This window comes from Varroa destructor, unplaced genomic scaffold (assembly GCF_002443255.2).
Source record: "Varroa destructor unplaced genomic scaffold, Vdes_3.0 BEIS01000003.1, whole genome shotgun sequence".
NCBI lineage: Eukaryota > Metazoa > Arthropoda > Arachnida > Mesostigmata > Varroidae > Varroa > Varroa destructor.
The window spans coordinates 19,866,961-19,884,488 of record NW_019211456.1 but is presented as its reverse complement, the minus strand read 5'-3'; the positions used below and the strand labels follow the sequence as shown (position 1 = coordinate 19,884,488).

General features: G+C 38.8%; 2 protein-coding genes and 1 long non-coding RNA gene across 10 annotated transcripts; 2 read left to right on the top strand and 1 right to left on the bottom strand.

Moving 5' to 3' along the window:
• Window positions 1–83: 83 nt before the first annotated feature.
• LOC111247727 (popeye domain-containing protein 3-like) lies at window positions 84–6,915 on the bottom strand. 4 transcript variants are annotated; one of them, XR_015325098.1, is made up of 9 exons: window positions 6,745–6,915; window positions 6,519–6,599; window positions 5,984–6,108; window positions 5,360–5,468; window positions 5,070–5,152; window positions 4,659–4,767; window positions 2,721–4,429; window positions 1,790–1,906; window positions 84–1,715 (listed from the first exon to the last, which is right to left on the bottom strand). XR_015325098.1 is itself a non-coding variant. In XM_022799000.2 (8 exons), the coding sequence occupies exons 1-8, from the start codon at window positions 6,913–6,915 to the stop codon at window positions 1,663–1,665; spliced, it is 1,023 nt and encodes a 340-aa protein (XP_022654735.1). In that variant the 3' UTR covers window positions 84–1,662. The 4 variants fall into 4 exon arrangements, 1 of the variants encoding a protein (XP_022654735.1); XR_015325097.1 differs by having other exon boundaries at window positions 84–1,906; XR_002672243.2 differs by lacking the exon at window positions 1,790–1,906.
• LOC147756644 (uncharacterized) lies at window positions 1,784–5,897 on the top strand. Its single transcript, XR_015325106.1, has 3 exons — window positions 1,784–1,896; window positions 3,112–4,789; window positions 5,028–5,897. It is a non-coding gene; the product is annotated as an uncharacterized LOC147756644 (long non-coding RNA).
• Window positions 6,916–7,039: 124 nt separating the features above from the next.
• Window positions 7,040–17,353, top strand: LOC111248205 (nudC domain-containing protein 1). Of its 5 annotated transcripts, none has more exons than XM_086985519.1 (14): window positions 7,040–7,171; window positions 10,094–10,285; window positions 10,581–10,715; window positions 11,321–11,517; window positions 11,776–11,909; window positions 12,342–12,519; window positions 12,803–12,890; window positions 14,407–14,544; window positions 14,958–15,053; window positions 15,228–15,323; window positions 15,870–16,039; window positions 16,135–16,264; window positions 16,519–16,773; window positions 17,053–17,353. In XM_086985519.1, exons 2-14 carry the CDS (start codon window positions 10,157–10,159, stop codon window positions 17,182–17,184), a joined length of 1,878 nt encoding a protein of 625 aa, XP_086841645.1. In that variant the 5' UTR covers window positions 7,040–7,171; window positions 10,094–10,156; the 3' UTR covers window positions 17,185–17,353. The 5 variants fall into 5 exon arrangements, with proteins under 5 accessions (XP_086841645.1, XP_086841646.1, XP_086841643.1 ...); XM_086985517.1 differs by lacking the exon at window positions 7,040–7,171 and adding an exon at window positions 9,074–9,237; XM_086985518.1 differs by lacking the exon at window positions 7,040–7,171 and adding an exon at window positions 9,074–9,338.
• Window positions 17,354–17,528: the final 175 nt, after the last annotated feature.

The window sequence follows — 17,528 nt, the reverse complement described above, 5'->3', positions numbered from 1 at the left end:
ATGCAATTACTACAGTCTTTCCGAATAATTAGCCCTATAGTATATTAAGCAGTGATCCAGAGTGTAAATAATAGCAATCAGACTAATGCTCAATGAGTCCTTTTATTATTCGAACAAAATCGTCCCAGATATACTAAGGTCATCTATAATAATTGCATATAATTTTCGATCACAACCGTTAGGACGTTACATATGCAATCACGTATTATAAGTAAGTAGTTTTCAGAGCTTTCCTATTATATATAGAGGAGCGTACGTGTGGGTACCGATAAAGGGGTGCTGTTGCGCACATATTCTAGGATAATATAACTCTATAACACATAATGCAACATTATCGAAGGCAAACCTCAATAACTACCGAACTCTTACATAATGGTTCTTTAGGTCACTACTTGAATGATAATCATTTGTATTTATCAAGCGTTATAATATCAATTTCATACACTTGGTATCGACATCGGTCCTATCTTCCGTAGATGAAGCGTGAGGTTCACTAATGGCAACTTTCCTCTAACATATTTGTCAGTTTTGGACGTCGTTCTACCAGTTGTTCTACTGGGTTTCCATAAACATCTCCATCGACACCATAAGAGTGCCCCCAAAGTCCAAAGTTCTGAGAACGGCAACTTCCTGCAGCAACAAACTTCGCTCTTCATTAAAGCGAAGGAAGGAAGGAAGGAAGGAAGAAATGGATCTTATATTCGCCTCCTACCCGCTGAACGAGAATCCTTTGAGACCCTGTTGAACGATGTGTTGGCATTGCTTTGTATCGTGTACTAAGATCTCATTTTGCTAAATTACACATTATCAAATGGCACTTATTCGGAGAAAATGTAGACTGTAATCCTGTAAACCTGCGGGTCCTCAAGCGATATTCGGCAGTAAGCAGTCGATCTATTGGTTAGCAAACATTTAGCAGCATAACATAAAGCATATAGAACAATTGTATATATTAGCGAATAGGACAACTATTAGGTATCTAAAGCCAACCCGCGAACTTGTGGCTGGCTGTTCTGATTAAAAAGTCACGTGTCAATCAGCTATGACGTGAACGACTTTCTATTTCCCGATGTTTCTCTAAATAATCATATTACAGATTACAAATAAATTGTATTTTGTTCAAGAAGAACATTGATAACTTCGATTATAAGAACAACCTTTCGTCGGCGAACCTTCTGTTGACGATACACTTACTATATAATATGTTACAGTTTTTTGCTTGCTACCATCGAACATCCTCACAACCTTAGCTGGCAATAGCAAAACCCCTTTTTTTTTGCTATCTTTTACAGATATGAATAGTTATTATCGTTATAATAAATCAACACTACCACTGGAATGCTAACTCTTTCAGTTGCAGAAGTCAAAAAATGTTAATATAATTAACTATAGTTTTCAGCAGCCTCAGTCATTGAGGTGCAAGCGAATACTCCGTTGCGAACGTTTATGAATTGGCTTCAACGAGACGGTACTGAAATATCTACTTAAATAGAGATTTAGGTCAGATTTTAGTCTACGTATATCCATTCTACTAGCGTATTATCTTCACTGTGAATACTTTCGTTTTCGTCCTCATTCATGGTCCGCATCTCGCTCTGTCATTTGTCGTACTTTTACCGGAATAAAAAATATGGCTGACGTCTGCTCATACTTCTAACACAATTACTTGATTGAATAGCTTCGCTGATCCTTCTCCCTTTCCACAGGAGAGCCACCTGAAAGCCACCGTTTGAACACGTATTGTCCTCGTTATGCGAAATTATGCAAATTGTATTGCTTAGAAGCGTACCTTTCCATTTGACGTTGCGGAAATTTCAACTGAAGTCCTCCATCAAGCCAAGAAAACATCAAGATTCAAATAGCACCCGCGACGAACGGCCTTTCGCGGATCACTAGGTGAGCCCAGCTAGAAACGGACGTTATTTAATGAACACACATAGCTTTATCACAATCGTATGCTCTTAAATGCGTACTTTTGAATAACATCTAATCCAATGGGTCCCATTGGATTAGGTGTTATGAAGCTTGTTAGTTTGGGAATACACGAACAATTAATTTCAATTTTTACGTATAATCGGCCCACTTTTCTCTTTTCAGTAGGGTAATTTCAAAGACCACTTTGTCGGTTAGGCAGCTCGAGGCGATGGCTAGAAGCTACCGTTTCGGAGGCAACGTTTAAGGCATTCGAAAGCTAAAAATGAGGGGCCGTAAACCCGTGCAAAAAGGTTCCGGGATTTTATCTTGTTCTAACATGTCATACTTAATCATAGAGGTCACTCACATCGCACACAAACACGTACAATTCGGGCGTAGCGTCCATCAAGTTGCTGATGTTTATATCTAGAGACTACCTCTGAATAAGCATTCGGTGATGCTGCTGTATTCCAATTTAGTATATCGAACCTTGTTCTGCGTATTGGTACTTGGGTTACTAGTAGATCTAAAATTATCTTGATAGCTACCGAGGACGTTATTTCTTGCCCAGCTGAGATATATAGCGTCAGATCTATTTACAGCGTGTTCTATTACGAATAATATTTTACTCATGCGCATTAAGAATTTGATGCCAGAAATTTGTGACTAAACTATCTAAGCGAGCAAACACGTTTCCGAAAACGTTGAAAAAACACATTGTTGTTCACTGAACAAACGAATATACCAAATCAACCTATAGAGCGATAGGTCAACATTCATCTAACTAATGCTTTAAATGTGCTAACCTGAGATCTCAGTTTGATGGTAAAGCCTCGCCTGCGTTGTACGCAACACGTACATACTTTTTAAATGCTTATACAAGTTCCTCGTGTCCATCAACATGGTGACGTCGCTCAGGACACTTACGGCAGCAGCAACGATCGCGCCGACCACAATGATAGAAGCATTCATAGAACTTACATGAACCACTATTGCAGGTCGCTTTTTTGCGATCATCTAATCGCAAACTCTATTACATATACAACATACGAAGTATTGTGTGCTGTTAATCGAACGAAAGCAATAACAGCTAAAAAAAAACATGACCTATCAATTGGTTTCTAATGGTACAATGTTCGACTATTAGCCATCTTGTACTATGTGACGCATTAAAGAATTTCATCGTCTGTGTTTCAGTTCTTCGACACATTCGGCAGTCGTCGGAACTTGTTTCTTGATGCGGCACAAGTGGACATCACGAACACCATCATGAGTCACCTGCGAGAGTAATATTTAAAATTTCGAAATGGCCTTCGACTTTATGACGTCGGGCCGCCCAGTCTTAGCTGGGCAATTGCATCAAAGGGTCTACGAGTAATTTTTGCCTGAATGCGTCGTGAAGCATCTGCTTCTTTTTCACCAGCGTCAATATACGGGCTGTCTTTTGTTGCGCATCGAAACTATAGCTTACAAAGGCATAACTGAGTCGACACTGGTCACATGCCTTACCCCTTACCATCGATAAATAGACGACGAAAGCTCTCGTTTCAAGAAGTTTTGCTTGGATCGACCTTCTTATCTATCGATCGATAGTTCCTTCTTTGTTCATTATGGTCTAACCAACAATTCTTTACTACAGCCACTAACATTTCTGTTTCATACCTTTTTTTCACGACCAGTTCTGTTTCAAAGGTACAGCTCTCTGCTATAATAGTAATAATGCTATAAATAAAGCTAGAGAAAAGTATCACTGTATACGATCGGTCATTGTATATTTTTTATTTTCAATGATGTCGAATCTTCCCGGCATGAAGGATCGTCTAAGGTCAAGGTTAGATCATTTCGTAGGATAAATAGTAGGATATACATGAACGCCGCACGGCTACGAGGCCGAGCGTACGTTCATGTATTTCTCCAGCATGGATCGCATAGAGTAGCGTTTTTTCTGTCGCAGAGAACATCTTTCTCTTCCAAGCTGAGCCTTTACGATCTGACGTCTCCGGTCATGGCCGTCAGTTTTATAGAATGAAATCATACATATCCATTTAATATTCGAAGTCACCACGTAAACAAACTCCGACTTCCTATTGAAATACTAGTATTGTATGTTGGGTTCCTAATGTGGCCCATATCGTCCTTCACACCTTAAATTTACATAAGGCCTGAATATTTTTGCCTGCATTGTTAAGAGATGCCGATGTCTTTGGATTAATTTTAACTTGCCTGCACGTTGTAGGTGTGGCGTGTGCGATCGGGATCCTGTGTGAAGCTGTGAAGTGGTTTCAGCTGCCAGCTGGTACGTCATGCTTCCGGTGACCGATGGAAGGCGTATGTCTAACTGCTCTCCCTTCTCCGTAACGATCTTTTCGTTCATAGCATACAGTTTGGACGTGATGTCCCGCTCAAGTAACAGCGCAAATACAGCCGCCAAGAATGCCTCCTTAACCAGTAGGTACTCGAGGTTCTGACGCTGCCAAAGAATATATCGGCAAGGTGTCACTGCGATTATGGTTACCTGCAAGCAGAATCCGAAACGGATAAGTTAAAACCAATGTATGTATAAACTTGAACAGAATGAAAATACTGAGTGAAACTGAATTGTAGTGATCCGGGAACGCTGCATATTCAGTCTTCTGTTTATAGTTAGCGGTACTGCTATAGGTGTGACGTCATGATAGCGTACATAAGAAAGTTAGCAGTCATTTTCGTAGAATTAGAATCTAGTTCGTATGCACCGTGCTGACCTTGTACTTGTCCTCCTTTCCAGAGCGCGTAGATTCGAATTCGGGCGAGTCGAGAAATTCGCGCGGATGTATATGATGTAGAAAATGATGGTCCGAAAGCACGCTGGCTCTGTTAAATACACACAAATAGTGTTCGTGTCCTTAATGTTCTGAGAAATCAGCTCATGCCTACAAATTAATTTATACATTCAATAGCGAATCTAACTCTCACCTGTAATGATCTTTTTACCTCTGTATCATTGTGTACTACACTTGAAGGAAGATCAGCCGCTAGGGAAATTTTAAAATATTTGCCCTTATACGATACCCGCAAGACTATCTATGTCAAAACAATTGCAAGATTAAGTAAGTGACTTGATTATTTTTTAGTCTACAGTACGTACGACACGTTGTATACTGATGTTAACTTACTTCCCGGCAACGAGCAACGCTAAGCGATCTGTCCGCGTTAAATTCTGCATCGCATAAGCTTCACCAGCATGGAGATTCAGCACCTGTAAAGCAGTCAAGGAAGTCAAGGAAAAGCATAAAGGACTTATTTGAAGAAGTCAATGTGATTCCTGCAGTAAACCGTAACACTATTCAGATCTTTATGCACTGATTATGCGAGGCAAATAACTTGAATATTAGTAATACAATCTAGTCCTTTTACAATGTCTTTCATACAGCCAGCACTTAAAGAGTTGCGAAAATTACCTTACCTGCGCGTACTCCAGCGAAACAAGTCGTTTGAAGAGCATGCGCGAGACTCGCATAGGGGCAAATAAGACCTCATAAATGTCCTCCAATTCTCCAGGGAACTTCACTTGTCTGTAATAATTATGGAAATATGACGTTGACTGGCATGCGTAGAGCTATACGTGACACAGTTGTGACTCGGTTATCGAATGAGGTAAAAAAACACAGCTTTATCGAAGTTAGAACAAGGGGATACATCGCTGAAAGCAGATAGCGAGAGTAACTAGACGACCTTGAGGGACATGCCTAAATGAGCAAACGATTGCCAGAAAGACAGAAACTGAATTAAATTGAAGTTGATCTAGCAAATTTGCGCTAAACTCCACAAATTTAGATTTACTTTCTTTGACTTTAGTAAATAGCAATGCATCTGGTTAAAAGCCATAATTATAACAGCCGTTATTGCAATTCATAATCAGTTTTTAACATCGACTGACTGTTATTCAAAATCAGATAGAAAAAACTGCATAATAAAATATTGACAACAATTGTTGACAGAGATTTTCTACCAGAAACTTAAATCTTATATATATACATATGTATCGAGAGAGAGTGAAGATCAACTGATTAGATGGGTCAAAGCATACCTGAGTGTGAACAAGAGGTAAATGGTCTGGCCCATGTTGATGATCATGGCTACGAAACTGTAGGTGAAGAGATCGGGTGCGCAGAGGACGTTCCAAGCCCACGCGGTTGTAAAAAGGCATGCAACCTATCAGACGCCAGTTGTAGGGTATTGTCACTATACGAACGTTGTACTATAAGTACGCACAGGATTTTCTGACAGCTTACGCTACACTATGGAAAACTAAGCTAAGCTCAACATTCTTTTTTGAGTATTACTTCCTTTAAGTTTTGGATTTTATATCAGATTTTTATTAGATAGAGTAATACAATATTTCTACAAGTATCACCCATATCGCAAATCAAATGTTATCTCGGGCGTATACATAAACGACAATATATATAATGTCCTTATTCGAATCAAATGCTCTGTTCGCTTATTGGAGTACGCTACTTATGATTGTTTTATTTTGAAAAACTTTTGCTCTATCTAAGAGCCTAACTGACAATGCTGATCAGTATCAGCGCGGGATACCTGATCGACAGCTTCTAACTTACCATAAGCAACGTGTGCAGAAAAAGCACACCATATTTATTATCCGGGGCTACGAAAGCCAATATGAATAATACGTTGGCCACCTGAAACAGCAGGATGGTATAACACGTCCATTTATGATCAAAGTTTCGAAAAAAGTTGCTCTATATAGAAATCGTACTTGTATTTAGTTGTGGAAGTTTTCTTGATCCTTCAGATTAAAACTGATGTATATATACATATAATTACCTGAAAGAGGACATGTTGGGGTTCCTTCCACGATCGGCAGATGATGAGATGATCCGACTTGCCAAGTAACGATGTCGGCGTCTGAAGAGAGGCAGCTACTGACTCTTGGACAACCTTCTGCTCTGTTGTCGTATTGAGCAACACAGCAGTTGCGTTCAATACAAGATCCATATTTGTCGTCTCGTTCGACGTGTTTTGCTTTACGGTGCGCGACCTAGATAGCCTCTACCTCTATATGGCTGGCAACTAGGCTACCCCCTTGCTTCGGCTGTTAATGCAGCGATTTTTCTCAAGTGGACATTTGTGTGGCGGACCGACCGTTTCTACGAACTGTCCTCATCACAGTCCGGTATTAAGTCTAAGATCTGTAGGTTTAACATCATCTACGGACTCTTGCTGCTACTGTATCCAATGATGCGCCCCTAAGGTACGCAATCTGCCTAATGCACTACACCCGAATCTGTCATCCTCTGCGTCTTTTTCGCGGTTATCTATTGTAGCTTCTAGAAGATTTCAGACAACTTCCAGAGTCGACTATAAGTTTTGTACGCCATCATTGACACGCACACGTAGGCGCCACAGCGGAAGCCTGTTTTTGGCTGCGCTTCAGACGTGTGCTGTAACATCCATTTTCAGAGCGGACACTCTCCTGAACACGCTATTCTGTGCCCGCTTAGAACCAAAGCGTTTAAGGGAACTTTGGCGAAACAACTATAAACGTCATTTTAACCTTAAGTACCGTTCTAGTCTGGCCCATTCTTCGGAACATCTCTCAAAAGCATCTCTTTAAGTTTGCGTCGCAGTTGTATCTGGATAAGCCTTTTTCTCCTTTTCGCTGATTGTTTGTTTTCGAGGATTGAGCGTGGAGCTGTGAATTCGTAGCTGTCGGCTTGTTTGCGTTAAATCACGGAGTCGATCGCTTCGTTTAGCTAAACGTGATGCTATTACGTGCAAGTATGCTAAAAAACAGCACGCAACAGAGTCAAAAATGGATATGGAGGACTGCTCATATAAGCGGCATATACCCATTATATGAATACAGAGGCCCGAGTTTGGCGTAAAACTAACCTCGGTAGCTTTGCAATTATAACCGGCTTAATTCTTGTGTGATTTGAATGAAATAAAAAAAATCCTATCACTTGATACATAGACATAGATAGAGTACCCGGTATTGTATATATATGTAAATTTGAAAGGGTTTATTTAAATCGCGCTCATTGGTCTAGCCGCTTGTAACGTAAGAGGGAGTGACCCGTGCGTATATATTGAACATATTATAGATGCTTTGATCTATACAGCTGTCTCACCTTGTTATCAAACGTCGTTAGAACTCTTCTAGTTTATGCAGACAAACTTTCAGCTCTTTCTATCGATTGCAACACTTAATTGCGCGGTAAGCTGTAGTGTTTCTATGGATATTTAGCCAACGAGTCAACCCATATTGGTCACAATACACTGATTAGCCTGCGAATATTTTGGTTGTTCGTGCAGCAAGCGCTGACCCATGGGCTGTGGCTTGACTCGCCTCGTGTTGTATTATGTGCTGGCCTAGCTGTTACTACTCGCAGGGCAAAGGACACGAAGAGCGGAAAACGGGTCCCTCCGCTTTAGCTCACGAGCATTAACTACAAACGAGCGATGGCACTAACAACCAGTGTTATATGAATATCACATGAATCCAAAGCTCACATCTGATGAAGCCGTATATTGATGAGGGAGCAACTATGACTCCACCTAAAAATTCGACGGCTTTCATTCTTCGGAACTCTCCGAAAATATCGCCATAGAATCGTTATTTGCTAACGCTGATTTCTAGCATAGTTGAATAAGCTACGCGGTACAATATATCGTTTAAGATTTTGGGAACAGTCATCATCAACGTAATGTAAACTGCCGAATTCAATTCATGTTCTTTGAGTTCTTCACTCGAGTTTAATAACTTATCGAGGTATTATCAATCAAGGCGTTGCCAGAAGCCATAAAAGCATCTTATGCCGATTGGAATTGGATTTCGTTTCACGCACGACAGTCTTTAAAGAACACTTCAGGTTTTGATGATTTTTTTTAGGTTTTGATGTTAGCTTGGGTGAAGGCCAAGGTAGACGAAGGTACTGTATATAGATGCGATAGTGTTTTATTATATGTGAGTTAACTTTAATAATGACTAATATTGTTTAACCTACTGTGTATATGAAATCTGGCGGGACAATCTAACGCTATAAACTTGTTTCTGTGGGCCGAAAATGAATACATTAGGCATAGCTCGTTAGTCGGCGCACTTGCGCGCCTTAAATTCAAAGCTCGGAGAGGGCACAATGTTCGATTATGACGGGGTACTCGATGAACAGCTGGTGGATAAAGAAACTACGCGACTCTATTGCAAAGGAGCCTAATAAATAAAACTAGCTGTTTGTTTTCCTAAAAATACTTACAAAATTGTCGTGGCGTCGACTGTGTGCCGTGCTATCAGACGAATTCGCTTTCGTATAAGAGGCAAGTGAATTATCTAGTATTAAAGGATACGTTTGTTTACTGTGCTTCTGGAATATAACAAGTTGCGCGCCACTCGCTGAATAATCCAACGTAACTAAAAGGTCGATTTTTTTCATATTAGGGCTTCTCGTTTAATCTTGATAACTTTGGGTCACATACGTACTTATATGTGGTTCTGCGTCCTGTCTCTGTAACTAACTCAAATCTCTGGCAACAGTTTTACCTACTGGTGATATGTACACTTTCATTACGTGACAGAACAAATATTTCATATATTCATTTATTATAGAGCTTCATTAATTCATATATTTGGTTTAAGTAGAACTTTAAAACGGAATGCATAGCACTTTTCACCATTGTAATATTCATAATATAATGCTAAACGATCTATGAAATGATATGGCTACTATTTATTAGACTAAGAAATTGATTATCGTATGCTACAGCAGCTACCGATTGCATATGTCTACTTCATCTAAATAGAGTCAATAATGTATTTAATAAACCCTTCGTTTCCTATTTATTTGTTTTTGTTGCAATTAAGGAGCGCATGGCTTTTTTTTAATTTAGAATATAGAGCAGACGGAAAAAAGCAGACCAAACTGCGGACAAGGTAACGAAAAATTTTCCCGCGAAATAGAACGGATGGTAACAAAACGGAATTACAAAGTTTAAAATTTTGTTGGCAGGAATACAAATTGATGCCTAATAATTCTCAAATAATAAGAAATCATTATACTTTTATTCTTATAGAAGAAATAAGGTTATTTTAAAACTAACCTTTCAGATAATTTTTCTATTCAAACGCCTAAATTGACTAGTAGTATTAAAGTACGGACTGTTATTCATGTTTCAGAACGTGATTGAAAAATACCTGACGTTGATCTTTCACCCTCCTGAACGGGAAAAACACAAAACAATGTCTTCTGACAACCCAGTAAATTGTACAATTAATGAGTTGAGGCCTAACAGGCGATTTTTGGATCCGAATTTCGACTGTTACCGACTAGCGTCTGATCAACCCCAAATTCTTCAGCACAAATTGAAGGTAGCTATATTACTCTGCTAGGGTGTCCTCAATTCATTTTGTATTGTAATGCTAGTTTAATAAGTAAGGATGTTTCAGCAACCTTTAAATACTATAGAGATACGAGTAAGGGTGCGTGATTGCCACAAAATTATTAGTTTCGGTACCAGCCATATGAAAACGCTGCCGGTAGTAAATCACCTACTCTGATGTTATGTGATTTGTTCATCTATTTTTTTTTGGCTTTCTGTGACGCAAAAAACGCTCAATACAAACATTGAATAACTTCGGTATATTCTCTTTAACCTTGAATTAGGAGAAGATAGCATCGCCGGCGGAGTTGACAACTGATCAGTTCGGTCTATGCCACGTCGAATTACGATCTAAATTGAATGCTCTAGTTTACGATGTCTTTCATCCGGGCTCAGTATTCTATATTGCTCAATATAGCGTAAGTGATATTCATTTGGCTGTCATGTATATGCGCAGTTCCATGATATTGATTTGTTTTCATTCGGCCACGTGTTCAGTAATGCTGAATGGCACTCTTTAATTTAGGAGCAATTATAGTATCATTGATATAATCAAAAACCGTATTCAGACATCTTGGACCGACTACAAAGAAGCAGTACTGTGCTCGTGTTGTGCTTATTTGTGTATAATAATGTAAACAGATAGTTTAGCTTAAGAAAATATAGAGGCAACGATGGAAGGTATAGTGTTAACACCTGAGAAATCGCTATTTCTATTTTTTTTTCTGTAGCTCAATAACCATATGGCGCCTGGGATCTGAACCAGGATTGAAAGATGCACCAAAAATTACTGCGCTTATAGCAGGCGTGTGTAAAAAGCAATGGGTAAAGATAAATTTCCGGAGGTTTTGTTGGGTTATATTATTGCCTGTTGTCAACAGTCAGTTCTTGAAGGACTAGCCATCGACAGGATTATATTATAGGATCTCGTCGATCTACAAGGACTTTTCAAAAAGGCGTTTTCTTTGATTGTTGTTTTTTTGATAGTAACAGATGTGTAACCGTAACTGCGTGAATGTTGCAGTTATTCCATGTGCGGTATGAGAATGAGCGTCTATCAGAACCAAATGTTGTGCTATGTCTAAGCCCTAACAACCCGCCGGTCGATGTCGATCAATCTGAATCTAATTTCCTCTTCGTGAACAATGAATTCGGTGTTATATTAAACCGGCAGGGAACAATTGACCTGCTCAGGACAGAGCAGAGGCAACTTGGAAAGCCGTACGTGAAACTTGGTGTATAATAGTCAAAGTGTGCTTATCTTTGTCAAGCATTTATGTCTCAAAGTGAATTTCGTGAAATAACTAACTTTATACACAAACAACCATCATAAACCTTCTAGGGAGATCTGAATGAATGTTTCGACTCTTACAATCTAACGAGACCTGATTCCAGTTCTCGAATTTGTATAGGACATTATGTATACCATTTACAATATGCATTTATAAAGTTATTGAAATACTGAAATAATTTTGTTAGGTTCACTAAACTTCTGTCATCGGAGACCGGCATCAACGAAGGAGTTTTGTTGGCGGCCAAGGGCCGAGTGTGCCTTGAGAATCAGTGCACCCAAGTCGATATCCTTATCTGTTCCGTAAAAGAAAAAAAACCCGGTTTGTAGACTTGCTTTTTACCAGTTGATTTCATTGTCCATAAGTAAGGCATCCTACAGACCGTAGCTTTTGAGCCCCTTCGAGCCGTATGCGAGATAGCTTTTGCTGCTCATAGTTATAGGCCCACAACGACCGTTAAGTTCGTGTTATTTTCATGACTTCCGTAGGGATATAGACAAATACAAGCAGTAAAATCAAAACTTATTAAAATAACGTTAGCTTATTCTAAATTTTATATTTTTCCACAAACTAGCGAGCGCAGAGTTTTCGGTTTTTTGATATTCGGCCAAAGTCAGCTTGCATGTTCGCGCATATACGTCGAGTGTCTTTTTGTTTGCTAAGCCTGCTATTGCTTGACAGATTCACCTAGGTAAGTTCCAGCAATTTCAGCAAACTAAAAATCTTCGTATCTAAAAACTCCGCTATTTTTAGATGAGTCGGCAGAATATCCGGAAACGGTGCATTTTTTATCGTGGCTCGACTGGTTGACCTTTGAAAGAGCCCCAGTGGCTGAAAGCGAGTCAAGTTCTACAGACTGGCAATTAAACAGAAGAAGAAAGCTTTATGGGACTGCTGTTCCAAAATCTGCAACGTTTCTATATAATTCTAGGTAAGGTTCATTATTTCAGCAGAGAGCTGCCGGCAAGGAATTGATTACTAAGTTAATAAAAAATAATTAAATAAACACACGTTTTTCTTAGTAAACACAGTTAGCTTCATCATACAGAAAGAAATCATCGAGTAAGCATTTGGTATTTCGCTTCTTAATGCAATTTTCAAGTACAGATGTTACAATATAGACATTAAAATATGTATGAACTGCCTGTATTAGAGCTTAAGTTCGAATTGCAAACTTTAATATTGCATCATTTCTTTCATAATCCCTATTTCAGAGGAAGTCACCTGTTGATTTGTTCCGAATGCCAGTACAAATTCAAGTACGATTCAAAGACAGCCGTCACAGTATCGAAGCAAGTCCAGGTAGTATACAGCGTGTTCAGCGGATTATTCTAGCTTTCATAATGTTCATAAGTTTCGATAATTCTAATTGCCATGATTAAGATATATGTAAAAACTTTAAGCTATACAAAAATAACTAATTAATGTCTTATGGACTAGCTCAATAACTACCGACGTCATTGACAGATAAAAGAATTAAAAATTCGATATTACAACTAATAATAATAACAACAATAAAAGATATCTGTACTAAAAAAAAAAAAGCTATTTTCAAAACATTTTTTATTTCATTTTCTTCAATGATGAGGGGTTAAGATACATTTGTTAAACTTTAAACAAAGACTGGTTTTATCGAAAGCAGCTTGTCCACAATTTCACTGATGATATACGTATCGCAAGTGTAAATATATGTATATATTGAATTAGGTAAAAAAGTTTCTTGAGGTTAAGCAAACCTCCTTTTCCCACTTCCCTTGCTAGTTCTTTACTTTTTATATACCGTATTGATGTACCTATATGGTATCGAAAGTGCAGTTGAACCCGAAGGAACTCCAAAGAGTTCCTTCAGACAGATAGTCTAGCTGGAGTAAAATACATATTTGACACTCTGCATTCTATGCATTTAGTTGAAGTGAAAATGTCGCCAAAAAATGCATTTGCCATGTGCATGGTAACGATAATATGGCTTAAATGTGGTTAATAAAGTTTCAAAATGGGATCTGTGATCTAGAGGATGCTTCCCGCTCTTCTTGACAATCTGCATTTGATGACAACTATCTGAAGGTACTTTTAAATGAAAATGGGACTCCAGAATTGGCCGCAAAAATGGGTTGTAGCCGCACGATCGCCATCAACCCCTTTAAGTCTTTCGGGTTTACTTAGAATCTTCGAGCTTACGTACATCATGAAGTTTGAAGCTTAGGCCTCTAAGCCCAACAAGAAATTATGGCTGAGCGTTACATTTCAACATTTTACCGGGTATTGAACGTTACGCACGACCGATAACAATTCTGTACAAACTTCGTTCGTACAGAATTGTCACCAGTGATGGGAAGTAATGTCTGTACGTCAACATAAACCAGAGATCAGAATGAATAGTTTCAGGAGAGAAACTAAGGCTCATGGGACTTTATACGAAAAAGGTTATGTTTTGCGTTTAATGGGAATGCAGGGGCCTGATTCACTGTCAGTTGCTTCGTACGAACTATATAGTTGATTTACATGTTTAGATGGTTCGATTGCGTCGTATCAACCAATCTATTCAGAAGAAAAAGTCAACAAACGAGATCAGGTAATCCTGCGCCATGGCAACGCGTAACCGCACAAGGCAAGCAAGCTATCTATCTGGGTTTTTAGTGGGAAGTTTTGTTGCACTCGTCATATTTTTCAGACCCTGTTTGAGTAAAAAAAAGCTCGGAAACTTCAATCAACCTATTATACGCTTTGCTGCTAAATTTCTACTTGATTTTCAATTCCGATTGAAGTTGTTGTCGGCTGTGGCTATTATTTGGATAATTGTTTTTTTTTTGCACTGCAGTATACTTCGGAAAAGGATCTAACTTCTCCTGTATATACCTATATGCAAAACAACGAGGATGTAGTAGTCATGTTCCGTTTACAACCTGACACGTCCAAAAGAGATGTGAACGTTGACATCAAACCATCCAGCATTGAGGTACGATTGAACGCTAGTTACACGAACCCCTCACTGTTTTCACAGGATAATCGTAACTCTATTCCTAACGATTTATAAAAACTGGATCTTCGTTGATAACAATTTTTAAAGACTACACAATCAACGGACGGATGAACAGTACCTGAATGTGATAGTGTATGTAATTCCGCATTAAAAAAATGATTATAGTTTAACACTAAAAACTAGTCAATTGATTTTAGTTCTTGATGAACGTTTTCCGTAAGTGAAGTGACTAGGTATATTATTTCCGTCTGAATAAACTCATAATCAAGCAACATACTTGTGCTACAATACATTCTATGCCTAATCTTCGATAAACGGCTTTCATTATATTCTTTTGTCACACAATTAATGGTAGTTAAAGCTAGTCTCTCGTTTCAATATTTTAATAGATCAAAATTTGCGGAGAAACAGTTCTCGATGGCGTGCTGGAGGCAGTTGTGGACTCGGGCGCTTCTACGTGGTCCATAGTAGACGATAAATTAGAGGTTAGTGTGTGAACGTAACATAAAGAAAACGCTATGAAAAATAGCCATCCATGTTGTGTACAGGGAGGCCCTTTTGGAAAACAATGCTTCTGCTTAGAACGTCCTTGTTTTATTATTATACATTTATATGTGCAGTGATGGCTATTTTTAGTATATCCTGTTTTTGTTTTGCAGGTGACCTTGGTGAAATGTCGAGCCCAGCGCTGGCCGCGTGTGGTAAAGGGCACTACAAAAGGAGAGGAAGTCTTTGATGCAGCTTATCTTGATGAAGTCGGTATAATGTTCTATCGGACTCCCTTATGAGCAGAACTAAATGATTCATAGCTTTATTCACTGTAAATCAAAGGATTCCTTTTTGGACGATTTTCAGGTTAAAGCGTTTTACAACTCCCGGCTAGTGTTTGGAGTCAATTTTGAATCGACAGCGTTATTTGAGCTTGCATAGAATAGTCATTCAGTTCCATTACCTGCACAGCCTTATATGCAGTATAGATTAAGGGAAATAAGAAATTATTAGTGAAGCCAATAGCTGTATGTATGATTGTCACGCCGCTTCATAGGTCCGTCGGAAAAACGTCGGAAAACGGAAAGTTCTGCAAGACTCGCCTCCACTAGACTGCTAGCGTCGGTGTGTCTTTGATGCTACATATAAGTTGATTCCGAAGACTTGTTCACGTCAAAAGAATAGCTGAAAATCTCAAATAAGAAAACGAACTAAAATAATATGAAAAATAATAAGTGAAGCAAATAAGTTGGTAGATTCTTTCGAAAAATATTTCTTGTTCTAACTATTTTTTAATTGGCAATTCGCAAAAGATGCACGAACGCCTCCGCCACCTTACTGCCACTGATGATGACCTGGAAAAGGCAAAATCAGGTAGACCAACTCAGGAAACGAGCGCCGGACTTGGAGATAATCTAGAGGAATGTGATGAAACTGCAGAGGAATTCAGTCTAGTTATTTTCAACGGCGAAACTCATAACAGGTACGAAGAGATGGTATTGGAACTTTGGGTTCGTAAAATATAAGAAAGAAAGAGATTGTCTGCATTTCTAAACACTACGTTTTTTGCCGGAACAGAGACTGTTTCTTGGATTTGTCGGGTCACCAATTTATCATGGAAATAGCTTCAAAGAAGGGACCCCTCATCGTATTGAGACACCACGTTGACGGGCTAGTTTGGAAGTTCGATTTTGAGAATCAAAAGCAGGTACGTTACATTATCGGGTGTGCCATTATTTTCAATTTAACTAAATTGATGGGTATAAGAAGAAATTAATACGGAATAACACAGCCTGCTTGGCTGAAAGCTGCGATGATGCGTACTCTTCTTAATAAAGATTTTTTCTATCATTTATCTATTAGTGTTCGCATTGATTTCCGTTATTACATTCTCCCTAAAAGGCCGCACAATTGTTACGGAAACTCTGAATAACGCATTTGCGTGGACGTATACCATTATAGAACCGCATTATTCCTCGGCATGTGTCTACGTTGCATGCGTTCGGGTACGTCAGTGCATCAAAGCAGGACAAACAATTTGTGATTAGCCACATTCCGACTATTAACAATAGGCCAGAATCTAGCGGAGATCGGGAAACAGCCGACGAAGTTGGAGGCGAATACGCGGCAATCGTAGCCACGAATGGTCAAGTGTATATATACAAAAGCCCCGAACCTACAGCAGAATTCGAACTGAAGAACCGGAAAACCGGACAGGTACAACAGAATTAAAAATGATTTAAAGAGAAAAAGAAAAGTTCTTTGCAAACCTACACCTTGAACGCTGATGATGCCATAACAAAAAAAAAAAAAAACTGGCAAATATAGACACAACTAGCAGCTTCCAGCTTCGACCTCAAAACGAACATTGAGGCTGAATTAGATGATTTTGTTAGAAGTACGTATGGTGTCCTACGAACCGAAGATAGTAATGATAATAACAATAATAATTTGCTCTATTCAAATCAAATGTGACTTCGCCTTTTGACAATTCAGGTAGAACGTGTAGCAAAACAATACGCTTTTCGCCTGAATGGTACCGAAGCTATACTAGGAGCTGCGGCTGGAAGAGAAGCCCTTTTTGTACTAGCCAAGGATCGTCTGCACGTGATTGTGGTCAACAAGTGACAATACACTCCCTTGACACGTTTCATCAGCATGATGCATAGTTATTATATTTGACGATATTAAAATAAGTGTATACGATAAAATAAGTATTTACGATAAATAATAGTACATTGTGTAATAAAGCTCTTGTAGCCACGAACGAGTTCAAAGAACTCGCACCACAAATCTATTTTGCGGTTCTATTTTATTCATTCCTATTTAAATATGCCGATTATACGGTATATCATGTTCAATAAATAAAATAAATTATAATTCTATGATTTGTAAATGACGCAGAAGTGAAATTGGCTTTGGGTCGCGCTTGTAGGTTATTTTGTGATCGTCGTGTTTCTCGTATAGGTCGG